Source organism: Corvus moneduloides, chromosome 5 (assembly GCF_009650955.1).
Source record: "Corvus moneduloides isolate bCorMon1 chromosome 5, bCorMon1.pri, whole genome shotgun sequence".
In the NCBI taxonomy this organism is placed as follows: Eukaryota; Metazoa; Chordata; class Aves; order Passeriformes; family Corvidae; genus Corvus; species Corvus moneduloides.
The window spans coordinates 1,490,237-1,505,782 of NC_045480.1; the positions used below are offsets into that span (position 1 = coordinate 1,490,237).

General features: G+C 50.9%; 1 protein-coding gene across 10 annotated transcripts in view; it reads right to left on the reverse strand.

The window, feature by feature from the left end:
* Positions 1-2,017: 2,017 nt before the first annotated feature.
* DYSF (dysferlin) overlaps positions 2,018-15,546 on the reverse strand; it is an 80,340-nt gene continuing 66,811 nt past the window's right edge. For all 10 annotated transcript variants that reach the window (XM_032108328.1, XM_032108326.1, XM_032108323.1 and 7 more), the window contains 5 exons: positions 10,042-10,141; positions 9,602-9,780; positions 8,599-8,708; positions 7,225-7,372; positions 2,018-5,116 (listed from right to left, as the gene is read on the reverse strand). In XM_032108328.1, coding sequence (XP_031964219.1) covers positions 5,078-5,116; positions 7,225-7,372; positions 8,599-8,708; positions 9,602-9,780; positions 10,042-10,141 — 576 coding nt within the window. In that variant the 3' untranslated portion in view covers positions 2,018-5,077. The remainder of the gene's footprint in view (positions 5,117-7,224; positions 7,373-8,598; positions 8,709-9,601; positions 9,781-10,041; positions 10,142-15,546) is intronic.

Below are 15,546 nucleotides of genomic sequence, written 5' to 3' on the forward strand. Positions count from 1 at the left end.
ACAGCCTTTTCCCCCCTTTTTTTATAAGGGATAAAAATACCCGGTACAGTCCAGGGATTGGTTCTTTGGGAAGGCTGGGATGGGGATGGGAAAAGCAGACGGGACAAATAAAGCTCATTTTCCTCTGGAAGCGGATTCGGGATGGAGACAAACCCGGAGCAGTTTCACGGCTCATTTCTTGGGAGTCTCCTCCACATCCCCACAAATCATCCCTCAGTCCCGGGGTTTTGGCTTTTCTGGGATGAATCCCAACTGCAGCTGTCCCACAGCACGGTTATCCATGGAAAAAGCCGATAGGAATTTCAGGTTATCAATCCACTTTTAAATTCATCACCACCTTCTCCATGGCTGCCTCTTCCAGGGGGAACATTCCAGCACTGGGAATCACCATCCTGGGAAAGCCTGAAGGGGTCAAGCCTGAAGTCACAGCTGAAATCCAGGGAAATCTCCACCTTCCCATAGAAAGATTGAGGGATTTGGGAGCCAGGAAGCCACAACGGTGTTTTTTAGGGAGCATCCCGTTGGATCCGTGTTCCAGGGAATGAGAGGAACCCACGGGTTCTGAAGGGGTTAAACCAACAAATCCAGCTGCTAATGGCTCCCAAAAAAATTTATGGAAGGGCTTGACCTGGATCCCACCTCTCATCCCCCTCTCCCTGTGCCGCCTCCCTCCTTTCCAAACGCTCCGGCCCAATCCGCATTTGTGGGTGGAAAACTCTCCCTTCGGAGCGAATCAATCCAGGAACTGCCTGGAAAATTGTTATTATGGAGGAGAAAAATCCACCCAGCTCATTCCCAGGGTTTTTTGGGATGGCTGCTGGAGATTTAGGGAGTTCAGCCCCAGTGTGGGATGGAAGTTTTCCAGCTCCTGGGGCTGAGCCCAGGGAATGGGAACACAACAGGGTCGTTGTGTCAGGACGGTCCCAAAGGAGCTGCCACACTTCGTAATTCCAGGCTGGAATTATTCCCAGCATCAAGCCGAGGAAATCAGGGATCAGGGAAGCTCTCGAGCAGCGGAACGTTTGGCAATTAAATTCCATGCATGGGCAGGGAATCCTGGAATCATGGAATGGGTTGAGATGGAAGGGACTTTAGGATCATCCTGTACCACCCCATCCATGGGCAGGGACACCTCCCACTGTCCCAGCTGGATCCAAGCCCCAGTGTCCAGCCTGGCCTTGGACATTCCCAGGGATCCAGGGGCAGCCCCAGCTGCTCTGGCAATTCCAGCCCAGCCCCTCCCCACCCTCCCAGCCAGCAATTCCTTCCCAACATCCCAGCCCAAGCTCCCCTTTCCCACTGGGAAGCCATTCCCTGCCTCCTGGCCCTCCAGCCCTTGGCCCCAGTCCCTCTGCAGCTCTCCTGGAGCCCCTTTAGGCCCTGCAAGGGGCTCGCAGCTCTCCCTGGCTCCTTCCCTTCTCCAGGGCAACATTCCCAGCTCTCCCAGCCTGATCCAGAGCAGAGAGGCTCCGGAATCCTGGAATGTTTTGGGATGGAAGTGACCTTAAACCCCATCCCACTCCCACCCCATCCATGTGCAGGGACACCTCCCACTATCCGAGTTGCTCCAAGCCCCAGTGTCCAGCCTGGCCTTGGGCACTTCCAGGGATGAGACATCCACAACTTCTCTGGGAATGGTCAACCATGAAGCCCCCAAAAGCATTTTTTCCCCAAAATCCCTTCCCCCCCACCCTCCCCCCCCCATTCCAAACCCAAACCTTATCCAAAAAAACAGGGATCTGAAATATCCCAGCATCTCCATCCCTTCCATGTGGCCATGGGATGTGGACAAACAGAAGCCAGTCTCGGAAAAAATGGGAAAGCAAGGGTGGAATGTGGATTTTAGGGCAACAAATGTTATTTGTTCACCTTTCCCGCCAAAAAAATTCCCAACATGGAAATAATGAAGGGAGCTCCCGGGATCCTTCCCTTCTCCGGGTTGAACCATCCCGATTTTCCCATTCCCACTCCCAAGAGGAGGCGCAATTCCATCCCCACAATGAAAACACCGGGAACGGGAAGGTTTCAGAGCATTTCATTGGGAGTCACAGTGCTTTGGGCATTATTGCGGATAAGGCAGGCACGGGTGATCCAGAACGAATTCCAGCCAATTCCCTGGACAACCGGAAGCCACAGGGAATTCTTTGTACAGCTCCTGCCTGGATTTGGAGGAGCCACAACCGGAGCTGGATGTGGCTGTTCAGGGAAAAGAAATGGGATGGAGTTGGTTTTTCCAGATGCTCCAACCTGAATTTACCCACTGGAATCCCACAGAATCCTCTTGGCATGAAAACTGGACTGGGAGCATGGATTTCCTTATGGAAATCCCTGTCCTTATGGAATTGGATGCCCTGGATCCTCCTCTCCTATCCCTGCTGACCCAGGTTTGCCAGGGGAATGCTAGGAATAAAATAGGATTTCCCACTGGAAGTGTCTCTGGAGTGAATCCCAGAGCTTCAAGCCCATCCCATTCCAGGCAGGGACACCTTCCACTATCCCAGGTGGCTCCAATTGTTTTCCGACCTGGCCTTGGACATTCCAAAGGTAACCCATGGATGGATTTTGATTCCTGGGATAGCCAGCGGTGCTCCCAATGGGATGGGGGATGACCATTCCACGTTTGGCATTCCAACATGGATCGTGCATCCATTTGGGGCTCTTGACTCCAAGATTTTGGTTGGGACCTAAGTCAGGATCATGGGGAATGACACCAGGATGGGAAATCCCAGAGTCCCTACAAATCCGAGAGGTGTTGGACCTGCATTCCCACTGTGGATCCCAGGAGAGCACTCAGGGAATGTCCAGATTCCCTCTGGCACAGCTGGAGCCTGGTGGGAAAGGTGCTGGGACCAACATTCCCATCAAATCCAAACTCCCAATCCCAGCAAGGGCCAAACAGAAGCAACTTTTGTCCTGGGCTCCTCAAATCCTCCAGGATAATAAAACGTCTGGAAAATTGGAGCGAATCCCTGTGGTTTGATCGTGGCTATAAACAGGGATGGAGGTGGGAATGAGGTTGGGAAGCTTTTAGGGAAAAACTGAAGGATAACGAAGCATTTAACGATGGAAAATGAAACCTCCGCCCTGGGATGTGCAAATCCAGAGCCGATTCCTCCGCTCCAACTTTTGGGAAAGGGCCATGGATCAGCCAAAGTTCAGCAGCAGGCATGGGGTTATAAATCCCTATAAATCCCAAATCCACGCTTTTTCCGAGTGGAAAAACATGGAGAAGGATTGGCTTGTGCAATCCAGGAGCTGTTACAATGAGTATCCCGGGATTTAATCCCCCATGGATTACATCCCAATCCAACAAAGCAATTTGGCTGGTTTTCCCTATTTTTTAAGAATAGGCTTAAAATCCCGGCTGAAGCGGGCCAGGAGCACAGTTTGTCCCTTGGGATCACTTTTCCCAGCTCCTTGCTCATTCGGAGCAGCCACAGCTCCAAGGAAAACATGGAATCAAGGATAAATCTCATCCTACTGAAGGACAGATGGGAAGATCCCAAATCAGCAAAGGTGCCGGAGCCGCTGGATCTCAACAGGATTTTTGCAGTGGAAAAATGGGAGCTGATTCTTTGCGGGATGAGAATTCAAGGCTGTGCGGATCAACATCCTCCCAGAGCTGGAAAAGCCTGGGAATAATGGAATTACGGAACCATCCAGTGTGGGAAAGACCTCTGAGCTCAAGTCCAACTCTGCCAAGGTCACAAGACCCCAAATGCTTCATCCCACGGGATCATCCCACTCCAAGGACAGGAGGAGGGAACAGCAAACAGAGGGAATGTCCCAGCATTCCCATTGGATCCATGGGAGGCTGAGCAGGTTGTGGCTCATGGATTTGTTTGGAAAACAGATCCCATCCCGGGACAGGTTTTCCGCTCCATTAACGCCCGGCAACGGCGAGTCCAAGTTGGGATGTTTTCCATAAGAATCTTTGGGAATACGAGGAAAAATGACTGATTCTAAAGGAATATTAGTGGGAGGCTCAGCCTGGAGAAAAGCGGGATCAGGGGGGACCTTCTGGCTCTGCACAATTCCCTGAAAATTTGGAGCCAGGTGGGAGCTGGGATTTGCTCCCAGGGAAAAACAGGAAAAGAGGGAATGGACTCAGGTCATCCCAGGAGAGGTTCTGGTTGGACATTAGCAGGAATTTCCTCATGGAAAGGGCGCTCAGGCCTTGGAAGTGCTCAGGGAGCTTTGGAGTGCCCATCCCTGGAGGTGTCCAAGGAATTCCTGGATGTGTCCCTCAGTGCCAAGGTGGGGATCGGGCACAGCTTGGACTCGCTGATCCCAAAGGTCTTTTCCAACCTCAGGGATTCTGGGATTCTGCAAACACTGATACTGAAAAGACCAAGAATTCCCAAAAATGTGGCTGGGGAGTTGCAGGCAGTGGGAGAAGAGGAAATCAAAGCCCACCTTCTCCTGGGATTCCTCTCCCACTTGGAATAGGAGACATGTGGGATTGTGGAGCAGCTCCAAGGAAAAACCGGATCCAAAATTCCATGAGCGGGAATGCAAAGGCCTCAAAATCCAGGAGGAGTTGGGATTTTGTGGAGCACCAACTCCAAATCCCAGGTTTTGCACCACAGCCTTTCCCATTCCCATGGTTTTGGCTTTGGGAATGCAATGTGCCATTTCAGGGGTTTCAGTTTTCCAACTTATTTTCCATAGGTTTCCAATTTATAAATGGGATAATAAAGGGAAAGGGAAACTGAGGCTGGATCAGAGAGCAAAAAGTGCTTGGAATCCGTGGGATTTTGGCTGCTCAGGGCAGCAAATCCCAAATCCTGAGGATCTTCCTCACATTCCCAACTCAGGGATGGAAAGATCCTTTCCCCCCCTTTTCCTTGGATTTGTGCTGGAATTTGGGATTTACCAACCAGAGCAGCAGGAAAACTCAAATAAAAACTGGGAAGGCTGGAAAATCAGGAATATTTTGGTGGAAGCTTTGGTTACGCGATGCTTCCCAGGCGGAATTCCACAGCAGGGAAGCAGAGTCTTTGGCAGCTGCTGGAGGCCTGGATGAGGTTGTTCCACAATTCCTTCCCAAAATTCCCAGGCAGGCAGGGGAGCAGCTTCAGTTGAAAGGTTTCACCAGTTTCATAGCAGCGTAGTTCTGGAAAGATAGAAAAATATGGGAATCACTGGAAAAATAAGGGAATCCTTGGAAGAATAAGGGAATGACTGGAAAAATAAGGGAACCATTGGAAAAGTAAGGGAACCACTGGAAAAATATGGGAATCATTGGGAAAATAAGGGAATCATTGGAAGAATAAGGGAATGACTGGAAAAATATGGGAATCATTGGAAGAATAAGGGAATGACTGGAAAAATACAGGAATCATTGGAAAAATAAGGGAATCATTGGAAGAATAAGGGAACCACTGGAAAAATAAGGGAACCACTGGAAAAATATGGGAATCATTGGAAAAATAAGGGAACCACTGGAAAAATACGGGAATCATTGGAAAAATAAGGGAACCACTGGAAAAATATGGGAATCATTGGGAAAATAAGGGAATCATTGGAAGAATAGGGGAATCATTGAAAAAATAAGGGAATCATTGGGAAAATAAGGGAATGACTGGAAAAATACAGGAATCATTGAAAAAATAAGGGAATCATTGGAAGAATATGGGAATGACTGGAAAAATAAAGGAACCATTGGAAGAATGAGGGAATCGTTGGAAAAACATGGGGATCATTGGAAAAACACTGGAACCATTGGAAAAACACGGGAACCATTGGAAAAATAAAGGAATGATTGGGAAAAAATGAGGGAACCACTGGAAAAACACTGGAGCCATTGGAAAAACACGGGAATCATTGGTAAAATAAGGGAATGATTGGAAAAATGAGGGAACCATTGGAAAAATGAGGGAATCATTGGAAGCTGATGCATTTTTAGGGATACGGGACACAGCTGAATCCAGGGATGGCCAAGCTTCCAACCCAACCTGCAGGGACAAGGAATTAAAAACCACATTCCCACTAAAAAGAACGGGAGAAAGCCCAAAACACAGGAAAAAACTGGATTTTCCCTTTTCCCAGTAAAAATTCCTGGTCATAGGGATGCTCTTTAAGGTCCCATCCCAGAATTCAACAATGATGGGAGTCATTCCTGGATTTTGGTTGTTCTTCCCAAAAGTTTTTAAGAGAAATTCCCATCTCTTCCAATCCTTGGAATAAATTTGGCGCCGTCCACCAGCACCATCCCAGTGTCCAACCAGGGGGAAGCATTCCCTGCTTTTCCCTGATTTTCTGGAGCCTCCTCCTCTCCTCTGGATCCTGCTGCTCCTTCCCTGTTCCCTGCTTCCCACAAATCTCATGGATTCACCACCCAATCCCTGGCCACGTATCCCTACAGCTCCTTTTTCCACGATCCCACGAAATCCAGGACATTGCCTGTTCTGCCCCTTTGGAAAGGGGTCCTGGAGAATTCCCGAAGCCATGCCAGGATTTTTTTGGAATGCAGAGCTTTCCACAGGCCCAGCACCACTCCAGCCCTGCCCCATCCTCATTTATTCTGAGGACAAATCCAACCGGCAGCTCCATCCCTGATTTTTCCCTCTGCATCCCAGAAAACCTTGGGATCTGTTCCAGTGCCAGCGCTTTGTGTTGCTGAGGATACCCCAGGAATGACCTTCCCGTGTTTTTTTGGGATCTCCACCATTCCTGATATCACAGAATTGTTGAGGTTGGAAAAGAGCACCAACCCTTGGTCATCATTATCCATGTCCTCAAGTGTCACATCCAGATGTTTTTGGAATAATTCCATGGATGGGGACTCCACCACTGCTCCAGGGCTGGACATCCCTTTCCATGAGGAATTTTCCTTAATATCCAACCTAAAATTCCCTTGGAACAGCTTGAGGCTGTTCCGTCTTGGCCTGTTCTTCCCTGGGAGCAGATCCCAACTCCCATCCAGCTCCAACCTTTCAGGGAATTGTGGAGAGCCAGAGGGTCCCCCCGATCCCACTTTTCTCCAGGATGAGCCCCTTTCCCAGCTCCCTCAGCCACTCCTGGTGCTCCAGCCCCTTCCCAACTCCATTCCCATCCCTGGACATGCTCCAGCATCTCCACGTCTTTCTCATGAGGATCCCAAATCCCAAAAAAAGTCCCTTTTTAACCCATTGTGTCCCTCAGCACGGGATTTTTCATCCCCCTGCATCCATCACCCCTCAGACCTCGGCCAATCCCTGTCCTCTCCCACCCACTCCGTACCGGGAAGGCGTAGACGAAGATTCCCAGGAAAAGCAGCAGGATGAAGAGGAGGATGGCCAGGACCAGCACCCACTTGTAGCGGCGCCACAGGATGAACTTCAGGGTCTTGTACGGGGACGTGAACCACAGGAAAGAGGTCTCGGGGCGCCTGGAGCCAAGGAAAGGGGAGGTGATCCCAGGATTTCATCCTCCCGGATTCTCAATCCCATCCACCTTGGTGGTCCGGACCAGCCTCCCAATCTCACTGGATTGTCTCAGCTCCTCCCTCCCTCTGGATGTCCCACCAATGTCCTCCTTCGTGCTCCAGTCCCACTGGATTCATGGTCCAGTCCAGCCTCCCAGTCCCACTGGATTTGTGGTCCAGAAGAGTTTCCCAATTCCCTGGAATGTGTCAGTTTCTCCATCCTTCCAGGTATGTCCCACCAATGTTCTCCTTGGTGGTCCAGACCAGCCGCCCAATCCCACTGGATTCATGGTCCAGTCCAGCCTCCCAATCCCACTGGATTCATGGTCCAGACCAATCTCCCAATCCCAATGGATGCATAGTCCAGTCCAGCCTCCCAGTCCCACTGGATTCATGGTCCAGACCAGCCTCCCAGTCCCACTGGATTCATAGTCCAGACCAGCCTCTCAATCCCACTGGATTCATGGTCCAGACCAACCTCCCAATCCCCTTGGAAGGTCTCAGCTCTTCCATCCTTCTGGATACATCCCACCAATGTCCTCCTTGGTGGTCCAGACTGGTCTCCCAGAGCAACTGGATTGGTGCTCCAGACCAACCTCCCAATCCCACTGGATTCATGGTCCAGACCAATCTCCCAATCCCAATGGATGCATAGTCCAGTCCAGCCTCCCAGTTCCACTGGATTCATGGTCCAGACCAACCTCCCAGTCCCAGTGGATTGGTGCTCCAGACCAACCTCCCAATCCCCACTGGATTCATGGTCCAGACCAGCCTCCCAATCCCACTGGATTCATGCTCCAGTCCAGCCTCCCAATCCCACCGGATTCATGGTCCAGACCAACCTCCCAGTCCCAGTGGATTGGTGCTCCAGTCCAGCCTCCCAATCCCACCGGATTCATGATCCAGACCAACCTCCCAATCCCCACTGGATTCATGGTCCAGACCAGCCTCCCAGTCCCACTGGATTCATGGTCCAGACCAGCCTCCCAATCCCAGTGGATTGGTGCTCCAGACCAACTTCCCAATTCCGCAGGATTGGTCCTCCAGCCCTCCCTCCCAGTCCTCACCAGTTCAGACTGGATCCTACCCAGGTGCAAACCCAGTTCAGCCCAGTTCTCCCCAGCTGGAAACCCAGAATTCCCATGAACTCCATGCCCTGGTGGTTGCTTTTCCATTCGGGATGTTCTTACTTGGGATCCTCCAGCCTGGGGTTCATGTTTGGCTCATCCCGTCCCATCCCAGCCGGACGCTCCTCATGCTCCTGTTCTGCCACAATTTCCAAAGTCATCTCCAATTTGCCCTGGATGGGTTAAACAAAAACTGATTTATTGTCCTAAAATAAAAGGTGGAATGAGTGTGGGCTGAAAAATAGGGATTGAGGAATGGACATGGGATGGGAAATAGGGATTGGAGAGAGAAAATATCCTTTGAGCACAACCAAACCACTCCCAACAATGACCACGAGGATCCCAGAATTCCAGAAATCCCTTACCTGGCACTGGATATACTCCAGGAAATCCCAAGTGCCAGTGACACCCAAATTTGGGCAACCACAGAATCCCAGGATCACTGAGGTTGGAAAAACCTCTGGGATCAAGCCCAAGTTGTGACTGATCATCACTGACGCCACATCCAGGCTTTCCTGATTCCCTGATTCCTGATTTCCCTGGAACCAGCTCAGGATTTTTTGGTTGAATGACCCAGTTCCTGGCTGGATTCCCTCACCTGGATGGAACAGTCACCCAAACCTGGAACAGGAGCCCAGACACCTTTAAAGCCATCACTGGGACAGCTGGAATTTTCTCCTAGTGCTTGGGACACAGAATCATTGGCAATAGTTGTGATTTTGGTGACGCATTCCAAACACCCCGGTGAAAATCCCACAAAATCGCTCATTCCTTGGTATGGTGCTGGAAAATTCCAGCCAGCCACGGATGGTCCAGCTGGATCCACAAAATCTCCAGCTGGAGATGGAATTTCTTGCCCTGGCTTGGATCTCCTCAAAGCTTTCAGGGAATTCTGGAATGGTTTGGCTTGGGAAGGGATTTAAAGCCCATCCAGTCCCACCTCAGGCCATGGGCACCTTCTGCTATCCCAGAGTGCTCCAATCCTCATCCAGCCTGGCCTTGGACAGTTTCAGGGATGGGAATTGGAGTGAAGGATCCAAGGAAAAACATGGAGAGGCCACTTTACCGCCAGGATCTTCTTCTGGTCCTGCTCGGCCACACAGGGCCACCAGCCCTTGACGGTTTTCTGCTCAAAGAGGGACACGGAGCGGCCCAGGGACAGGGAATCATCCACGAGATCCAAGGAACACTTCTCTGCTGTCTTGGCAGGCTTGGGCATCCTGTTGAGATCCATCTGGATGGATCCTGCAAAGGAAGAACATTCCAGGTGAGACATCTCAGTGGGACAACCCTTAAAACATGGAATCTTCCCTGATCCCATGGAGCTTGGGCCACCCCAACCATCTCAATCCAAACTCCCAATTTCCACTGTCCCAGGTTGCTCCAAGCCATGTCCAGCCTGGCCTTGGACATTTCCAGGGATGGGACATCCACAGCTTCTCCGGACAACCTGTGCTGGTGATTTTCCCCTTTTTTTTGGGATGGATCCTAAAATTCCCAACTTACCCAAATAGTCATCGAAGGAGAACTTGTCGTTGTCCCAGATCTGGAGGATCAGCTGCGGTGGGATCTTGTTTTCCGTCTTATCCAAGCTCCAGAAGTGTTCCTAAAATCACACCGGGAAAGAAACCATGGGAAAATGAAAGATTCATCGGGAGAATTGGGCAGAGCCTGGCTCCTCCCATCTCCTGGAAATCCTGGAATTCCTGGAGTGTCCTGCTCTAGATCTGCAGGACCACAGGCTCCAGAAAACTCTTGGCTATGGAGAATCAGTGGGAAAACCAAGATGCTTTTGGAAGGTGTTGTCAACAGTTTATGCTTTAATTTAATGATTTAAATTCATTTAATTGACTTTATTTAATTAATTTAATTCCATTTAGGAAAAGGCGTTCCCAAACAGGATCCCTAGGAGTGACACCATAACATTCCCACAATTCCAAGGATGGTGAATCCAAGGTGAAGAGAGCAACGAGCATCGAGTGCCAGCGCTGCCAAACTTCACCTTCCTCTTAATATCGGATTTACACTTCAGTCAGGACTTCTGGCAGAGAATTCCCACAGATCCCTTCCCTTCTGGATCCACCATGGCTCCAATCTGCTCCCAGGTCTGTCACCGGCCGTGGGACAACCTGAGCCCAGCAAATCCCAGTCCCACCTTCAGGCCACCTGCAGCTCCTGAATTTATTTGTGGAATATGGATATGGAAAGGAAGATTCCATGGAATCCCAGGAAATCTGCTGGTATCATACTGGGTGCTCCAAGCCTCATCCAACCTGGCCTTGGGCACTGCCAGGGATCCAGGGGCAGCCCCAGCTGCTCTGGCAATTCCAGCCCAGCCCCTCCCCACCCTCCCAGCCAGCAATTCCTTCCCAACATCCCAGCCCAAGCTCCCCTTTCCCACTGGGAAGCCATTCCCTGCCTCCTGGCCCTCCAGGCCTTGGCCCCAGTCCCTCTGCAGCTCTCCTGGAGCCCCTTTAGGCCCTGCAAGGGGCTCGCAGCTCTCCCTGGCTCCTTCCCTTCTCCAGGGCAACATTCCCAAGTCATCCATCTGTCCTGCACCCCAGAGTAAGGAATACCCACCACCTGGGAAGCGGCAGCAGTGGCGCTATTTCCATGCTTAAAACCAGGAATTTTTTCCAACAGGGATCTAACACCAATTTTTGGGATGCCTGGGAGTTAGGACGAAGAATCCCAGAATCCCTGAGGCTGAAAAAGGCCTCTGGGATCATCAAGTCCAACCTGGGATAGATCCCCACCTTGGCACTGAGTGCCACGTCCAGGAATTCCTTGGACACCTCCAGGGATGAGGAATCCAAAGCTCCCTGGGCACTTCCAAAGCCTGACCACCCTTTCCATAGAAAAACTCCTCCTGCTGTCCGAAAAAGGAGTATTAGGATAAAGGAGAAGGACAAAATCCCACATAAAGCCAAGGGATTGATGGAATTGTTATTCCTGGCTCCAGCAAAGAGAAGGAAAATCCCAGCGGGATTCCTGACACCCCTCCAAGGGTGTCCCAGTGGCAATTCGTCCTGGAAGTGTCAGAAATGACGGGATTTTAATTAAAACCAGGAAACTCCGGGGTTATTCATCCATCGCTCCATAAATTCACCGCAAGACTCGGATTCATTATTTCATCCAATATTAAATTAAAAAAGGGGGGGGATGAATGTGTCACATTCCATAAGAACATAAATATTCCAGCTGGGAGTCCGTGGGCACTTCAATCCCATTGGATTCACTTTAAGAGATCCCCCTGGATGGTTGTGTTTCAATTTCGCTCCGTTCCCTGCCCAGCTTTGGGAAAACGTGCCAGGAATTTTGCATTGGAGCATTTTATGGATGCATTTGAGATATTGGATAATCCAGAAATCCCAAATGAAGTCCATGGAAAGTTCCCTCTCTCCCCTCCACTGGTTGCAGTTGATTGGGATGGATGTTTATCCAGGGGGATGTTTATCCAGGGGGATTTTTCCCAGCTTTTTCAGCTGGTTTGAATTAAAACTGCTTAAAAAGGGGGAAGAGTTGATGGTGATTCTTCCCTCTCCCAGAAACTGGGGAAAGAAGGGATCCACAGGGATCCAGGAGCCATGGATCCGTGGATAAGGAAGCTGGGATGACCTCAGGAGTGGCTGGAAAATTCCAAGGTGGTGGAAGATCCATGTCCAAGGTGATCAAAACACCACGAGCTCCTTCGGATTGTCCCTTCCTGGAGAAATCCAGGTGCCCATCTAAGCTTGGCTTGGAAAAGGGGGAAATATATGGAATTCTGGACTGGTTTGGGCTGGAAGAGACCTTCAAGACCATCTTGTTTCCCGGTTGGAATATTCCTTGGAAAGGCAACTTCCACGAGCTCCATGTCCTTCAGGTGCCTCCTCTTCCAAGTGAATCCCCGGCTCAGAGGTTGATCCCATCACTCCCACATTCCATGGATGTGTCCATGCTCCGGGAACATCCCACTCTCCTGACAGGGTTGATGCAACTTCCCAAGGATTCATTGGAATTTCTCTTTGCCCCATCCCATCCACCCGGAGCCGAACTTGAGGAAAACCTTGCACTTGGGATCATCTCCCACCCATCCCAACTGGATCAGTGTCCCTTGGGATAAATGTCTGAAGCTGAAGGAAAGGTTGGATGGGATGTTGGGAAGGAATTGCTGGCTGGAAGGGTGGGGAGGGGCTGGGCTGGAATTGCCAGAGCAGCTGGGGCTGCCCCTGGATCCCTGGGAATGCCCAAGGCCAGGTTGACCATCGGGGCTTGGATCCACCTGGGATAGTGGGAAGTGTCCCTGGGCGGACCGGGATGGGCTTTGAGGTCCCTCCCATTCCAAACCATTCCACGATTCCATGGAACTGCTGGCAAACCCAGCAGACTTCGGGATCCCACCTTCCCTCCTTCCCACTGCAATGTCCAAGGAAAAAGGGAACAAAACCTTGGCTACTGGATGTTCCCCGCACCCTCTGCATCCCAATCCCTCAGAACAACATCCCGCCATTCCAGGGATAACTCCGGTGGGGCTCAACCCTTTCCAGGTGGGAATTCAATGCTCCATCTCGCCAGCTTTCCCGGTTTTTTTTATGGAAAAACACCATAAAATATCATTTGGCCGGAGACAAAACCTCCCTGCTCCGAGCGCTGTCAAGCCGGGGACACCCAGAGCTCCGCTGGAAAGGCAGGAAAAGGAATTGGGAACTTGGAAGGGGGAATTTGATGCCGAGCAAAGTTTATGGGTCCCTTTCAAGGCAGCGTGAAATTCGCTCCTATGATTAAATCGAGCCCCGAACATTCCCTATAAAAACAACACGGAGCATGAAATTTATATCCCAGCCTTGTCCAAGCCGTGGGGAAAAAGGGCTGAAATTATTGTTTGGGGTTTGTTTTTCAGGAGAAGGGGGGAGAGAGGGGAGGCTCAGGAATATTTTATGGATTTTTGTGGATAAAGCAGCAGGGAAGACAGGGAAAAGGTCGGCTCTGATTCCCGGGAAAGTGTTGGCAGGGCTGCATTTCTCCTAGATTGTGAATGTGCTCCGGAATACAAAGGAGCAAACATGATTTTTGGGAAAGAGGGGGTTTGCTCCCAAAAAGCCCCATTTCAGTCTCATCCTGAAGTAATTTGGGAGTCCTGGACATGCAGGAACACTCCTTGGATACTCCAGAATCCCTGAGGTTGGAAAATCCTCCAGGATCAGCGAGTCCAAGCTGCGCCCGATCCCCACCTTGGCGCTGAGTGCCACATCCAGGAATTCTTTGGATACCTCCAGGGATGGGCACTCCAAAGCTCCCTGGGCAATTCCAAGGCCTGAGCGCCTTTTCCGTGAGGAAATTCCTGCTGGTGTCCAACCTGGCCCTCCCCTGGCACAGCTTGAGGCCATTCCCTCTTTTCCTGTTGTTCTCTGGGATCAGATCCCAAATCCCATCTGGCTCCAACCTTTCAGGGAGTTGTGCAGAGCCACAAGGTTCGCCCGATCCCTCTTTTCTCTGGGATGAGCCCCTTGCCCAGCTCCCTCAGCTTTTCCAGGTGCTCCAGCCCTTTCCAGCTCCATTGCCTTCCCTGGACACGCTCCAGTCCCTCCGTGTCCATGAAAATCCCAGAATTGGACACAGCATTCATGGAAAAGCCGTTTGCTCCGATATTCCATGCCAATCCTTTCCTGCCCTAAAAAACTTCCCAGATCCAGATTTGCCAGCCACATCCAGCTGCTGCTGGAATTGGCACGGGGAGCTGAACATTCCAAAATCAACTCCATGAATTTTCCACCCCGTGACACCTGCGGGATGTGGGAGCTGAGCTCCTCCCTGAGTGGGTGCCTGGGAAAACGGGATCCACATCCAGGTGACCTTGGATTGTCCTGGTTGGCCCATGACCCATCCAACAACAGACTGGGAATCCAAAGTTTAAACTTCCAGTTTAGGCTGGAATTTAGGGGAAATTCCTGCATGGAAAGGGTTGTCCAACCACACACAGGCTGCCCAAGGAAACAATGGAATGCCCATCCCTGGAATGATGTAAAAGCCCTCTGGATGTGGCACTTGGGGACACGGTCAGCGGTGGCCTTGGCAGAGCTGGTGGTCTTAGAGGGCTTTTCCAACCTAAAAGATTCCACGATTTCCTCCTTTTCCATCCCAGAAACTGTTTTCCTGCAGGATTCAAAAAGCTGTCTGCTCTTCGCATGCAGCCAACATGGCTTGGCTTGTCCAGGGCTGGGAGAGAAAGTTGGCACCAAAAAAAGCAGGAACAAAGTTGGGAATTCCAAAGGAATGCTGAGAAAAGCATTAGAAAAGCATTTCCATGTTTTCAGAAGAGCTGTCCCAAAGATGGGAATATTTCTTTTCCATGGATATATTTTAGAACCTCAGACTGGGGGAAATTCCACTCTCAGAAGGAAAAGAAAAATCTTTGTAACATTAATCCAACCAGGAAAGTTCTGGAAAAACATCCAGAAGTAGTTGGAAGGTTCAGAAAAGTGGGAATAAGAGCAGCATCTGGGATTTCCTGGGTTTCCCTGGTTTTCCCTGGGTTTCCCTGGATTCCTAGGCTCCCAACCACCCCAGGTGTTACCGTCAGACCGAAATATCACAGACACTCCCTTATCCAGGGGCATCCTTGGTTTTTTGGGAGAGTATTCACAGTCTGGGTTGGGATGACACGTTGAGACCTGCAGAGCTGCATCCAGCTCTGGAATTCCCAGCCCAGGAAGGACATGGAGCTGTTGGAGCGATCCAGAGGCACCAGGATGATCAGAGGGATGGAGTAGCTCTGCTGTGAGGAAAGGCTGGGAGAGCTGGGAATGCTCCCCTGGAGAAGGGAAGGAGCCAGGGAGAGCTGCGAGCCCCTTGCAGGGCCTAAAGGGGCTCCAGGAGAGCTGCAGAGGGACTGGGGCCAAGGCATGGAGGGCCAGGAGGCAGGGAATGGCTTCCCAGTGGGAAAGGGGAGCTTGGGCTGGGATGTTGGGAAGGAATTGCTGGCTGGGAGGGTGGGGAGGGGCTGGGCTGGAATTGCCAGAGCAGCTGGGG